The 12,856-nt window shown below is 33.7% G+C and overlaps 1 protein-coding gene across 1 annotated transcript; it reads left to right on the top strand.

The window, feature by feature from the left end:
* The first annotated feature begins 389 nt into the window (after positions 1 to 389).
* LOC123559628 (ribulose-phosphate 3-epimerase-like) lies at positions 390 to 11,355 on the top strand. Its single transcript, XM_045351594.2, has 5 exons — positions 390 to 666; positions 5,252 to 5,359; positions 6,269 to 6,403; positions 7,867 to 7,953; positions 10,935 to 11,355. Exons 1-5 carry the CDS (start codon positions 427 to 429, stop codon positions 11,055 to 11,057), a joined length of 693 nt encoding a protein of 230 aa, XP_045207529.1. The 5' UTR covers positions 390 to 426; the 3' UTR covers positions 11,058 to 11,355.
* Positions 11,356 to 12,856: the final 1,501 nt, after the last annotated feature.

The raw sequence follows: 12,856 nt of genomic DNA, 5'->3' as shown, positions 1-12,856 counted from the left end.
ATTAGTTATCTCTAGTGGACATTTCAGTGCGATTTTAGACAGTATAAAACATGCCTCCTTCATTTTGAAAGCAAAATAGTGATACTACCAAAGAGTATAAAAAGTTGAACTGTGCCGACATGTTTAAATTGGAGTTGTCTGTAGAATGGACGTTTTACCCTGTCCCATTATATTTGAGTATATTTCATGTGAATAATAAGACTCCTTCTTTACATCAGGCAGAAACGCGTTCAAAATTATATTTGAATACACATCAAATGTTAGAAAATATTGTAAAATACTCTTATCGCACTAACAAAATTCAATTTCGAAAACAAATCACTTCTTGTTTTTACTTTACTATAGAGATGGTCTGAATACTCCAGTATCACGGCATGCCCATAATCGAAGTAGGCCAAGAGTTGTTAAATCACGTGATGTTTCAAAATGGCAGATGGTTGTGGAAAAGCGAAAATTGGACCTTCAATTTTAAATTCTGATTTGTCTAACTTAGCTTCAGAATGTCAGCGAATGGTAGACAGCGGTGCAGATTATTTACACCTTGATGTGATGGATGGGCAGTTTGTACCTAACTTGACATTTGGCCATCCAGTTGTTAAATGCTTGAGACCAAAACTTCAAAATGTGTTTTTTGACATGCACATGATGGTTGCTGCGCCTGAGCAAGTAAGCTGAAACAATTATTGTAGCAGGGGAATGCTTATTTGAAAATTCGTCCTAAATATGGCTAAACCGATGAGAATAAATTGTCAAACAGATTTAAACGAAATGTTAATCTATCTATCTATCTGCCATTGACATCAAACACCTTGCGGGAATGTAGACGTTCCAGCATGAGGCCGTGAATGAATATACTCCGAGATCATGTTTGTTCTCTATCCCATTAGAAATTCAAGGACGAATTTCATATAGCGGGGGAGTATGTTGGATGTTTGAAGCAACCTGTCTGAAATATTTTTCCATTACAGCTTCTTTTTGTTGTGGGCCTACTATGTAAATGCATGGCCCGGGGGCTGTGTTTTTGGTGCTCTGTGCTTCCGAGAAATCTACCCTGATACAGGATTACATTTCAAATCCATTCCTAACTTTTAAAGACATTCAAAAAACTTGGCAAACACCTTTACTAATTACTTACTAAGATCACAGTCACGGGTCCAGTTGATTTTTTTTTTTTTTTGATTTATATAAAAAAACAACCAGTTTTCACACAAATATGCTTTCTATATGTTAGTCAAATGAAAAAAAAAATGATGACAAAAATCCGGTCAGTGTCGTGTATGATATTGTGACCGGATTTTTTGTCATCATTTTTTTTCACATTTGACTAACATATAAAAAGTATATTTGTGTGAAAAAAAAGGATTTTTATATTAAACAAAAAATACACTGGACCCGTGCCTGTGACTAAGATACTGTCTGACCGACTGACGGTGGCGACAACGTTAAAAAATTCATCAAACCATTCATTATTTTGCCGATTTGTTTATTAATTATTTGATCCTTGAAATCAAAGGCATCAGTCATTTAATCTGCCGTAATAACAACAAAACAAAAAGATTATTTTAACCCGATAATCGGTTGCTAATTGATTGCAAATTGCATCTTCTTGTGTGTCGAGATGTTTATTACACAGTGTTATATGTAAAGTAAACGCAGACTGGGTAGTACTATCCCGAAATAAGTTAATTTTATAAGGTAAAATTATTGGAACCAGTCAACTGTTGTTTTTTTTTTTTTACATTCTCGAAGGTTACGATTTAGAACGTCTGAAACAAAATGGCGGTCCAAATTACGAACATTTTTTTCATTTTCGCCACTCGCGAATTTTCTTCGCCACTTTCATCGCAGATTCGCCAAATGGCTCGAGTGGCGAACGACAGCGTGGGCCCTGGCAAGTAGCAACAACCACTTGCAAACACCTTATCACAATTTCCAAAATACTTGACCCAAACAATTTTTTAAATGCTTGTTATCACTTTTTAAACCTAGGTTATTTTGTTGCATAGAAGGTATCCAATATACTGTATGATTTTAAAGACTCTCAAGAGAAACTGATGCAGCTTGATATTAATTGGTTTACTTATGATATGCATAATTAAAGGTAAGTTAATTGCTAGTTTCAGCCATTTCTGATTCTTTAGCACATGGTGAGCTATTTTTCACACTGTGTCTGTCATGCAATTGTCCGTCTGTCCATAGTAAAAAAATTCTTTAAACGATTATCCTCTAAAACCAATGAATGAAAAACTGAAACTGATAGATAATTTGATTAAACGCCTATTTCTATACAGCAGCCCTAGGTCCAATTATAATAATTATTATAATTTATTTAATTGTATTAATTACAGTTTTTCAATAAATTGAAAAAAATTAATAATTGAGACAAAAGACAATTATTTTAATTGAAATTAATTGATTAAAATCTAAACAAATGCAAAATAATTGTCAATTAAAGTCAAATACTCTTCAATTACATGTAGCAAACTGTCACAAACATATGGCACCCTGCGCCCTGAGGCCATTTTACCCCTGTGCTTAAAGCCTTACATGGTATACCCAGACGGGCTGCATATAGAGGTTCAAACCCCCTGGTTCATGGTGCCATCACTTATTTTGAAAAAAGAAATGCTACACACTACCCTACTCATAGAGCCTGTACCATCAAGTACATTTGATTTAACAATATGTCACAGTGTCATGGGTGTAGGACTTGAATATTAAAACTGGGAGAAGATGTGTAGGCGGCCGGGTAGCTCAGTTGATAGAGCATCAGAACAGTATTCTGAGGCCCCTGGTTCGAGTCCTAGTCTGGCTGCACATTTTTCTTGCATGTGACATTTGGCGTCCAATGGGGGGCTGTGACAGCATTACACTGGTTAGTCTCCAACGCCTGTAATTGCTTGTATATAAAGTATCCACTGAAATTCTAGAACGAATTTCAAAAATGGTAGGGAAATATGTCACGGTATAGAACTTTTATATTAAAATGGGGAGAAAATGTCTAGGTGGCCATGTAGCTCAGTCGGTAGAGCATCAGAATGGTATTCTGAAGCCCCGGGTTCAAGACCCAGTCTGGCTGCACATTTTTCTCATCCTGTCACATTTGAAGCCCAATTTGGGACCGTGAATGCATATTTTTCATTGGTTAGTCTCCAACCCCTGTAATTGCTTATATATAAAGTACCCGCTGAAATTGAAGGAAGAATTTCAAAATGGTGGTGAAATAATTTTAACGATATAGAACTTAAATATCAGAACTGGGAGAAAGTGTGTAGGTAGCTCAGTCAGCAGAGCATTTGAACGATATTCCGAGACCCCGGATTCAAGTCCTGGTCTGGCTGCACATTTTTCTCACCCTGTGACATATAAATGTTGAAATGTAAAGACTTTTATAAATAAAAATTTAAAAACTATCACCTGCTTTTATTGCTTATAAAACTATCAGAAAATTTAAAACAATGCCACAAAGTCTTTAAAATACAGTGGCTTGAGATTTTTTTTTGATATATCAAGTGCGTAGTTTTAACCTCAGTTCATTTCAGTTTTGGACCAATAGTACAGAAACTATTATCGTTAAATGTTTTGCACTTGTTGTATGGAACAACATAACGCCATTCAGAATTTTCTGACGATCTCAAACCTTGTCTACTAGGAACAAACTCTGTAAGCAATTCTGTTTAATACATAGGTGCTCTGCCAATGTGACAGCTATACATGCAAGAAAGTATCTTAAACTCAATCCTTACTTTAACCTGCAACCAATGTAAGTCATTCAATGCTTGTTTAGAACTGTTAAATTTCCTCCTGTTAAGGTAGTTTTGCACGTTTGATAAACCGAAAGTGATTGCGTAACGTCATTTATCCGGAAAACGCAGAATAAAGCCTGGATTCGGCGTGAGGAAATGAAAATAATTTTATGATTTAATCGAAACCTGTGTGTAAATTTATTACAATCGCACTGTTGCTATATTTCTAAAGTCAAAATATGATATTAAAACATATGACACGTTAAAAAAATTTAAAAAATGTCTTAAAATTGGCGTGAAATGTCCGGTTCACTTTAATCTTGGTCAATTATCTCAAAAATAAGCGCACAGACCTATACATTTAACTTCACCAAATTATAGGCCATGTGTGTATTTACAACTGTGAGAAGTTTCATCAAAATCTACATTGTAGAAAAAATTCTATTCGCGAAATATTATGAAAGTTATGATTTTCCCATAGACTCCCATTATGAAATATTGCGTGAGCTCCAAATTTTTCAAATCAGTCTAGCAAAAAATCAAGCACACAGTCCTATCTTTTTTATTTGCTAAATTTTCTAGGTATATTCTGAAGTTTTGAAAAATCAGAGTTTAATCAAATTCTACATTGTAGAAAAAAGTTCGATCCAAACGTGCAGAACTACCTTAAGGACAAATTTTGCGCACATGTTTTGAATACGTTGCATTTTACACACCTTACTGTTAGCTACACCATACAGTATGACATTGCAGTAATCCAGATGTGAAATAACTAGAGACAAAACTAAAATTTCAGTGGCTGCTTTTGTTAAGTATCTTTGGATGTTCTTAATTCGTAGCTAATTCAACATGGCTGTAAGACATTTGCGAGATAACTAATTTGTGCTTTCACATTTGATATTATCACTAGCAATGTTAATGGAATTTGTAAAATATTTGTTCATTTGAGGTCTGAATGCATTTTGTTGAAACTTGACCTGGATGTTCCTTGGGTGGTTCACTACCAAAGTGCTTGGTTGCACATAGCAGCATATAGAGCATGTTGCGCATAGCAGCATTTTTTAGCAAGAGCTAAAAATAGAAAAGTCTTCAAACAATATCTCCTGATCTGATTTTGAAATAATGTCACACAAATGGTCCTTATATAATTTTTTACCAAGATTGTTCAGATTATTCCAGTTTGTCAAAAAATATGGCCACCAGAGGGCATGTCACTTTCCCAATATGTATATAGAGGAAACTTTAAAAATCTTCTGGTGTGAAACTGCTGGCCCCAATTTTAAAATAATTTCACGCACAAATTAAAAGTCTTTGTATGATCTTTTACCAAGATTTTTCAAATTATTTTGATTTGTCAAAAAACATGGCCTCTAGAAGGCGTAGTCACTTTCCCTATATGTACATAGTAGAAACTTTAAAAATCTTCTTGTATGGAACTGCTGGCTCGATTTTAAAATAATTTCACACAGTATGTGTCCTACAGAAGTCATGATTGTGTATTTCAGTGGATAGAGGGAATGCAAGCAGCAGGAGCAGATCAGTATACATTTCATCAGGAGGCAACAGACGACCCAAAAACATGTATCCGTAAAATTAAAGAGGCTGGAATGAAGGTATAAGTTATATTCTGTTTCTAGCTCACCTGGGTGCAAAACACTACAATCGACTTACGCAATCATGTGGTATCCATTGTCTGTCATATATAAACCAATATGTCCAATATTCTTTTTCTTTCATGGAAAATTTGTTCTTCTTTCTTATCTTATGGTTTTGCAAAAGTTGTCTTTAACTAATAAAGATGGCAGATAAGCGACATAGACTTCTTGTTTTCGCTTTTTATAACAGAAATTTTATTAGTGTAGCTTCTGACAGATATGCTAGTGGTACTTGCTCATTCACCAGCTTTATTCCAGTGATGTCCATCATTTAAAGATTGTCAGTGGTACTGAAGCAAGGTTTAAGTTTAATCTGTTTTATTCATTGTGATTCACCTTAGTAAAGGGTAAGGAATCATACCTTGATTTTACATGAAAGCTTAGTAATAGTAGCTATCATCCATCCATTAATATCGCAGCTAAGAAATTCAAGAAATTGGCTAAGGTAACCTTGGGACATTTATTTTAGTGCAAGAAACATATAATAATATTTTAGCAAAATGCCTTTAAAGATAATTTATTTCTATAAATTTTCTTGATTTTTAGGTGTAACACATGATTTATTTTGTTCTAGTTCGAAAAAATAGAGAATTATTCAGAACTAAGGAAATACAGTTTTAAAAATACCTAAAACAAATCAAATCTTCCATTTTGTTTTATGTTGCCATGGAAATAAAATTGCTGCCATCTTTGATAAAATATTAAAATGAATCTTTTTTCTTAGCCAGTTATGAAAATTCTTTCACTGCTTTAAATGATAAAATGACCTTTCAGGTGGAATTAACATTGAAACAGCTTTCCCTTTATGGTGATAGTTCATTTAGAACATAAAGCATTTGATACATGTATGTACATTTTTATTTAAAGGCAGGTATAGGAATCAAGCCAAACACACCTGTGAATGTTTTAGACCCATTTGTTGACCTGGTTGACATGGTGCTCATTATGACAGTGGAGCCTGGATTTGGTGGACAAAAGTTCATGGGAGATATGATGCCAAAAGTAATTTCTTTTTCTTGATTTCTTGAAATATGCTCATAATGCTACTGAAGCAGAAAAAAATTAAAGCAGATAATAGAAACATTTTTTCTGACTATATGAAATATCGGTAGAGGATTTTGCACTCGCCCTGTGGTGACAAACCAATTTTTATGTGCTATACATGAAATAATGAAAAATATTGGTGGAAACCATTTTAAAATAGTTTTATTAGTTACAAACCAAAACACCAGAACACTGTCAGCATTTCTGTCTATCAGTATAGGCCAACAATCATTACATGTATATGCTAAATTCACTAGTACTCATCAGTGGTAATTATAGGAGACTGGAGGGAAAGCTCAGAAAAAATGGGTAAACATGTACTGGTCTATACTCTCTCTTAAATGAAAGAACAAAGATGATATTTAATAAAAATCTGGTACTAAGAGGTCCTTCTAAGTGACAAAGCTCCAGGAGTTTGTCAAAAGTCAGCAATGTCATCTGGAAAAGAATGGCTTCAATCATTGTGGGGCCCCTCTTCTGCAGATTGAGCCTTGTTATTTCTCACCTTTTGTAGGGAGATGTATTAATTTTGTCTTGTCAGTCTGTCTGTCTGTCTGTCACATAATTTTGTCCAGACTACTCCCCTGAAACTCCTGATGGGATCTCAGCCAAACTTCATAAGAATGCTCAATACCATGTTGTTGGCATTTTTAAGTTGAAATGCATTTTAATGGGATTGTTGCCACTTAAAAGTCCATTTTTGCATATCTATTTTTAGCTAAACCTGAACTCTCAATTCAGTGTGAGGTATTAGCATAGGTGGATGGTCCGGTGTTGGTTGTTGAATGTCTGTCATCCACAATTTACGTAAACCTGTCCACTGAAACTACTGGTCAGAATTACACCTAACCATTTAACTTGGTCTTTAACATCCTGACAGAGTCCTCTCTCAAGTTTGTACACATGAAAAAGGTTACAGTATATCTAATACCTTGGTATGTACTGGTAAGTGTGATGTGACGGGCCATCATATATGGCATATGTGTTTTGACACCCACCTCTTGTTTATTTTTTTTTGATTAGTTATAGTTGCATATAATTTCTGTTACATTTTGATTATAGAGTACAAGAACTGTTTCACAATAAAAAAATATACATATCAAATTGATTGTAATAGAAATTAAACATTTTACTACATTGTTCTGCCTTAGTTTAATTAGCAAACTCTGCTGTCTTATTACTCGCAAATGCTTTTATCAAAACAAAAATGTGTTAACGTTTCCCTTTTGATCTTATTTTAAACCAACTGACATGTAAACTTTATTAAATCTCTTAAAGAAAATGGTATCATTGAATTGTTTCAGATATTTGTTTTATATGTCAGAAGTCAAGTGAAGGTTACCGTGACTTTGAGACAAAAGCCTAAAATGTAAATTGTTTGTGTCAGTTTTAAAGATTTTATTGTTATATCATGTTTCCAGATTCAGTACCTCAGGGAGCATTTTGGTACTATAGATATAGAAGTGGATGGTGGTGTAGGGCCATCAACTATACAACAGTGTGCTGATGTAAGTCTTCGCATATCTCATTCTACTCAACTTCCCAAAGGGCAAGAAATATCCTACAGCAAACGTAGGCATCATTCTGTCCCTTCATCACCATCTTGTGCCAATATTTCTTGATGGATTTTGTATAAACTTTGTCAGATGCATTAGGAAAAAACTGGCGCTCGTCATTCCAGTATACATTTTTTTTCATTTTGCAACCTTTATCGTACATGTAGTTGTTGATCTCTTTCTTACAGATTCACCTTTGGGGTTAAATATGAAGTTAAATAGTTGCCGACGGTATCGGCATATTCAAGCAGATCAAATGAAAATGTTTTAACAGGTAAAATCTTAAAAAGACAGGTCATATCTAATGTAATGAATAGCTGAGGTGGCCGTTTACAAGTAAAAAGATGGGAAAGTAATGAAATTACAGTATATGTTTGTTACTTTTTAGCTCGACTTTTCGAAGTTGCACTCGCGTCGGCATCGCCGTTGGTTAAAGTTTTTGATAAAGTCAGATGTCTTTGTTACTGTCAAAGCTATTGAATTGAAACTTAAAATAGTTATTTACTATCAAAGTCTACACCAGGAAAAACAATCCCCATAACTCTGATTTGAATTTTGACAGAATTATGCCTTTTTTTAGCTCGACTTTTAGAAGAAAATGTAGAGCTATTGCACTCGCCCCGGCCTCGGTGTTGGTTAAAGTTTTTGATAAAGTCAAATATCTCTGTTACTATCAAAGCTATTGACTTGAAACTTAAAATAGTTATTTACTATCAAAGTCTACACCACGAGAAATAATCCCCGTAACTCTGATTGAATTTGGACAGAATTATGCCCCTTTTTAACTTAGAATTTTTGGTTAAAGTTTTTGATAAAGTCAAATATCTCTGTTACTGTCAAAGCTATTGACTTGAAACTTAAAATACTTATTTACCATCAAAATCTAAACCAGAAAAAACAATCCCCACAACTCTGATTGAATTTTGACAGTATTATGCCCCTTTTTAACTTAGAATTTTTGGTTAAAGTTTTTGATAAAGTCAAATATCTCTGTTACTGTCAAAGCTATTGACTTGAAACTTAAAATACTTATTTACCATCAAAATCTAAACCAGAAAAAACAATCCCCACAACTCTGATTGAATTTTGACAGTATTATGCCCCTTTTTAACTTAGAATTTTTTGTTAAAATTTTTGAAAAAGTCAGATATCTCTGTTACTATTAAAGCTTTTGACTTGAAACTCAAAATAGTTATTTACTATCAAAGTATACACCAGGAGACACAATTCCCATAACTCTGATTTGAATTTTGACAGAGTTATGTCCCTTTTTAACTCTGTAATTCAGAGTCAAGCACTGAGAAAAGTAGAGCCCACTGTCTTACGGACAGCTCTTGTTATTTTTTGCCTGATGTATGTATGTTAAAGTGATCAGTTATACCTAAAGTCTTAATACATATTATGTAGGAAATCATATTTAATAATGTGTCAGAAATAAGCTAAAGAAAAAATATTTGCTATGCTATATATCTAGAAATAAGTTATTTTTGGTAGATATCAGTCTTTGTGTACTGTGAAATAATTAATATTCGCGGGTGTGGGGGGGGTGATTTTCGTGGATTTCATGGTTGCGTCACTCCACAAAATTTAATCCCAACAAACAAGTAAAATTCCCATTAATTTTATGTTCAAAAGTTGAAATCCATGAATTCATATCCCCACGAATTTGCCGTTTTGACCAAAACCACGAAATTTCATGCCCACGAAATAAAATGATTTTACAGTATTTTATCTAAATAACTCAGAAAACAATGAAGTGATACTAGCGATTTTTATTTTGGTTCTGTTTCTTGTGATGTAAGGCGCTTCAATGCAGTAAAAAGAAAAAGTTATCCGCAGAAAAAAAGTTATTGAAAAAAATGAGCATTTTTTTTGTTACAATTTTAGTATATTGTACAAGAAATTTTCTCTGAAATAAAAATTTTAAAAACAAATATTTCATATTGATTTTGGATTTTATGTAATTATTTGTATCAGTTATGTAAACATTATATCAAAAGTAAATTTTTTTTAGAAAAATTGTGAGTGCATTTGTCATGAAATTTAATTCATTGTTTGCTTTAGTTCTTTGTTGTCAGATGCTAATGATCACTGAAATTGATAGTGTAAAGAAGATTCTGTCCATAGAGAAAAATTCTAGGAAATGTCCTTAATCAGATGACCAGCCTTGATTTGCGATAAAAGCACAAAATTTAAATCTGCTTATTTTTACTGGTTTATAGCCTTTTTCATTGTCAGCAGTATAGCTTTTTTTAAAACAGCTTTAAGAATCTCCCTGTACTTGGAACTATGCAGTGTTGTTTTGCTTATAGCTCTACTGAACACAAAGTGCTTTGGGCGAGCTTTTGTGATCACTCAGTCACTGATTTGTAGCCAGAAAATTTAAAAGCATTTTGCAAAGAGTTTTAGCGCACCTGAGCTCGAAGCAACTTCCTCTCGTGAGCTGGTTGATGGACTTTAATGAAAGTTGGTCTGAAGCATTATTCTTCCTTTCACTTCAAAATTTGTTGAAATGGTTTAGGTTCTCCTAGAGCTAAAAACAGAATTACCTTTAATTTACCTCTTTTCATGAACCACTAGATGGATCTTCATCAAACTTGGGTTGTAGCATCTTTCATGTTTGTTCAGATTGTGGCCCTTGACCCCTTTTAGGGGCCACTAGAGCTATAATTATATTGAGAATTGTGATATCTGACATTTTGGTATCATATTTGATGTAAGTTACATTAATGAAATAGCTTACCATTATATGTATATATAATACTTATATTATGATAAAGTATTAGACTATTTATTTTATGCTGTATATGAGATAACCTGTTTTAAAAAATCAGACTGTACAACTGTACATTTCTGAAATTATTTACATAAAGTGTGTGTCCTTTCACAGTTGTTATATATTGAATAACATACAATGTCTTGACCCATTTCAGGCTGGAGCTAACATGATAGTGTCAGGTAGTGCTGTTATAGGGAGTGATAATCCAAGGGAGACAATGAACTACATGAGAAATGTTGTTGAGGAAGCCATCCAGAAATCACAGCTAGAAAGATGACACACCATACATACTACTATGCATATCTAACAGCTGAATTTCAACATGTGACTCTCATAAGTGTTCATTTGTATTTCTGCCAGAATCTTTTAAGCACTTTAAATTAAGCTGAAATATTTCTGTGACAGTACCCAAGAAAATCTCATTCTTTTGCGGTATATTTATGCTACATATTTGACAAGACCCCTCTGCTGATTTGTCGAGGTTGGAAAGATAAAACCATTCATGTAATTGTTTTAGGTGAAACTTGTACATTGTAAATAAGACTGCATTATATTAAAAATACTCAGAACCCTTATTTGTAATAATTATTATGTCCCTCAATATTTTATGACCTCCTGTTAAACGAAACTTTGTAGAAAGGCTCATTACCAAGGCTTGTTTTGTATACAGTATCATTTATTCACAATATCTTATATTTACAAAGAATGTTTATTCAAGTGACACAGGGCCTGCATGGCCATCTTGTTTAGACAAACTTGGGCCTGTTAAGTACAAAATGCTATTAATGTATGTATATAAAATACTTTTATTATATACCTATACAGTCAAACCAGTCTATAAAGACCACCCTTGGGAGAGCCAAAACGTGGTCATTATTGGGAAGTGGTCTTTATTCACAGGTTAAAATACACTGTAAATATTAAAATGAGAAACAAAAGATGTGGTCTTTAGAACCAGGTGGTCTCTATTCAGAGGTGGTCTTTAACACAGGTCTGACTGTATAAATTCTGTAAAAAAAAAATCAGTTTGTATTTCACAAGTAAATATGAACAGGCAGAAAAAAATTCCATATTGTACCTTTTGTATTGTTGCCAGACTACTTTCATTAATATGCATGATCTGACACAGTTCTATAAATAGCACACATAATATCTTCATTAAGTTCCATGTTAACATGGATAAACATTGAAGATTTCGTTCAATAACGAAACAACAAACAAAAAGATGGAGGTATACATGTAATAAAAGGGTCATTATAACAGTAGCTAGATCTGTATTCGGCTGTGACAGTCGTGGATTTTGCAAGGTTGGATCACACTGCGCTCGTGCGCCTCATGAGATACGATCTGGCAAAAATCCACTCAAGCCGAATACAGCATCCCAGATCAAGCTACTATTATAATAACCCTATTATATTTCACTATCTATACAATGTGGCACCATCAGTATTCAGATCAGTCTGCAACATGGTCACAAGAAAATGCAAATATATGTAAGCTAAATATTTTTGCTAGAATCTTAAGGTTAAATTTTGATGCACTTTCATTCTATGTGATTACCAATGAATTTGATTCTAGCTTAAAGAGTTGTTCCACATCACCAGCCACACCATATGACACAAGGGCCATAACTCTTGCACTAATATTTCATGAATTATGCTCCCTTTTTACTAAGAACTTCAGGTATATTTTGATGTACTTTCACCAAATTTTTGTTGTTACTAAATGGATTTGATTAAGACTTAAAACAGTTTTTCTGCATCACTGTCTCCACCTTTCGACAGGTCAATAACTCTGGAACAAATATTTCATGAATTATGTCTCCCCTTTTTACTTAGAAATTCCGTCAGTTCATGCTTTTTCACCATGTCTTTGTTGTTACTAAATGGATATGATTCAAACTGAAATGGTGTTCCACATCATCCGACACACGGTCCATAACAATGACACCAATATGTTATGAATTATGCCCTTTTTTAGCTCACCTGTCACGAAGTGACAAGGTGAGCTATTGTGACCGCTTGATGTCCGTCGTGCGTCAACAATTTGTAACGAGTGCAAGAATGTCACAATATA

Source organism: Mercenaria mercenaria, chromosome 10, assembly GCF_021730395.1.
Source record: "Mercenaria mercenaria strain notata chromosome 10, MADL_Memer_1, whole genome shotgun sequence".
Classification (NCBI taxonomy): Eukaryota; Metazoa; Mollusca; class Bivalvia; order Venerida; family Veneridae; genus Mercenaria; species Mercenaria mercenaria.
The sequence above is the reverse complement of the archived record's forward strand: the minus strand, read 5'-3'. Positions and strand labels throughout refer to the sequence as shown.

Coding starts and splice junctions, on each gene's coding strand:
- LOC123559628 (XM_045351594.2), top strand. CDS start 427: ATGGCAGATGGTTGTGGAAAAGCGAAAATTGGACCTTCAATTTTAAAT. Junction 5,360..6,268: donor TTAAAGAGGCTGGAATGAAG/GTATAAGTTATA, acceptor TTTTATTTAAAG/GCAGGTATAGGAATCAAGCC. Junction 6,404..7,866: donor TGGGAGATATGATGCCAAAA/GTAATTTCTTTT, acceptor TCATGTTTCCAG/ATTCAGTACCTCAGGGAGCA.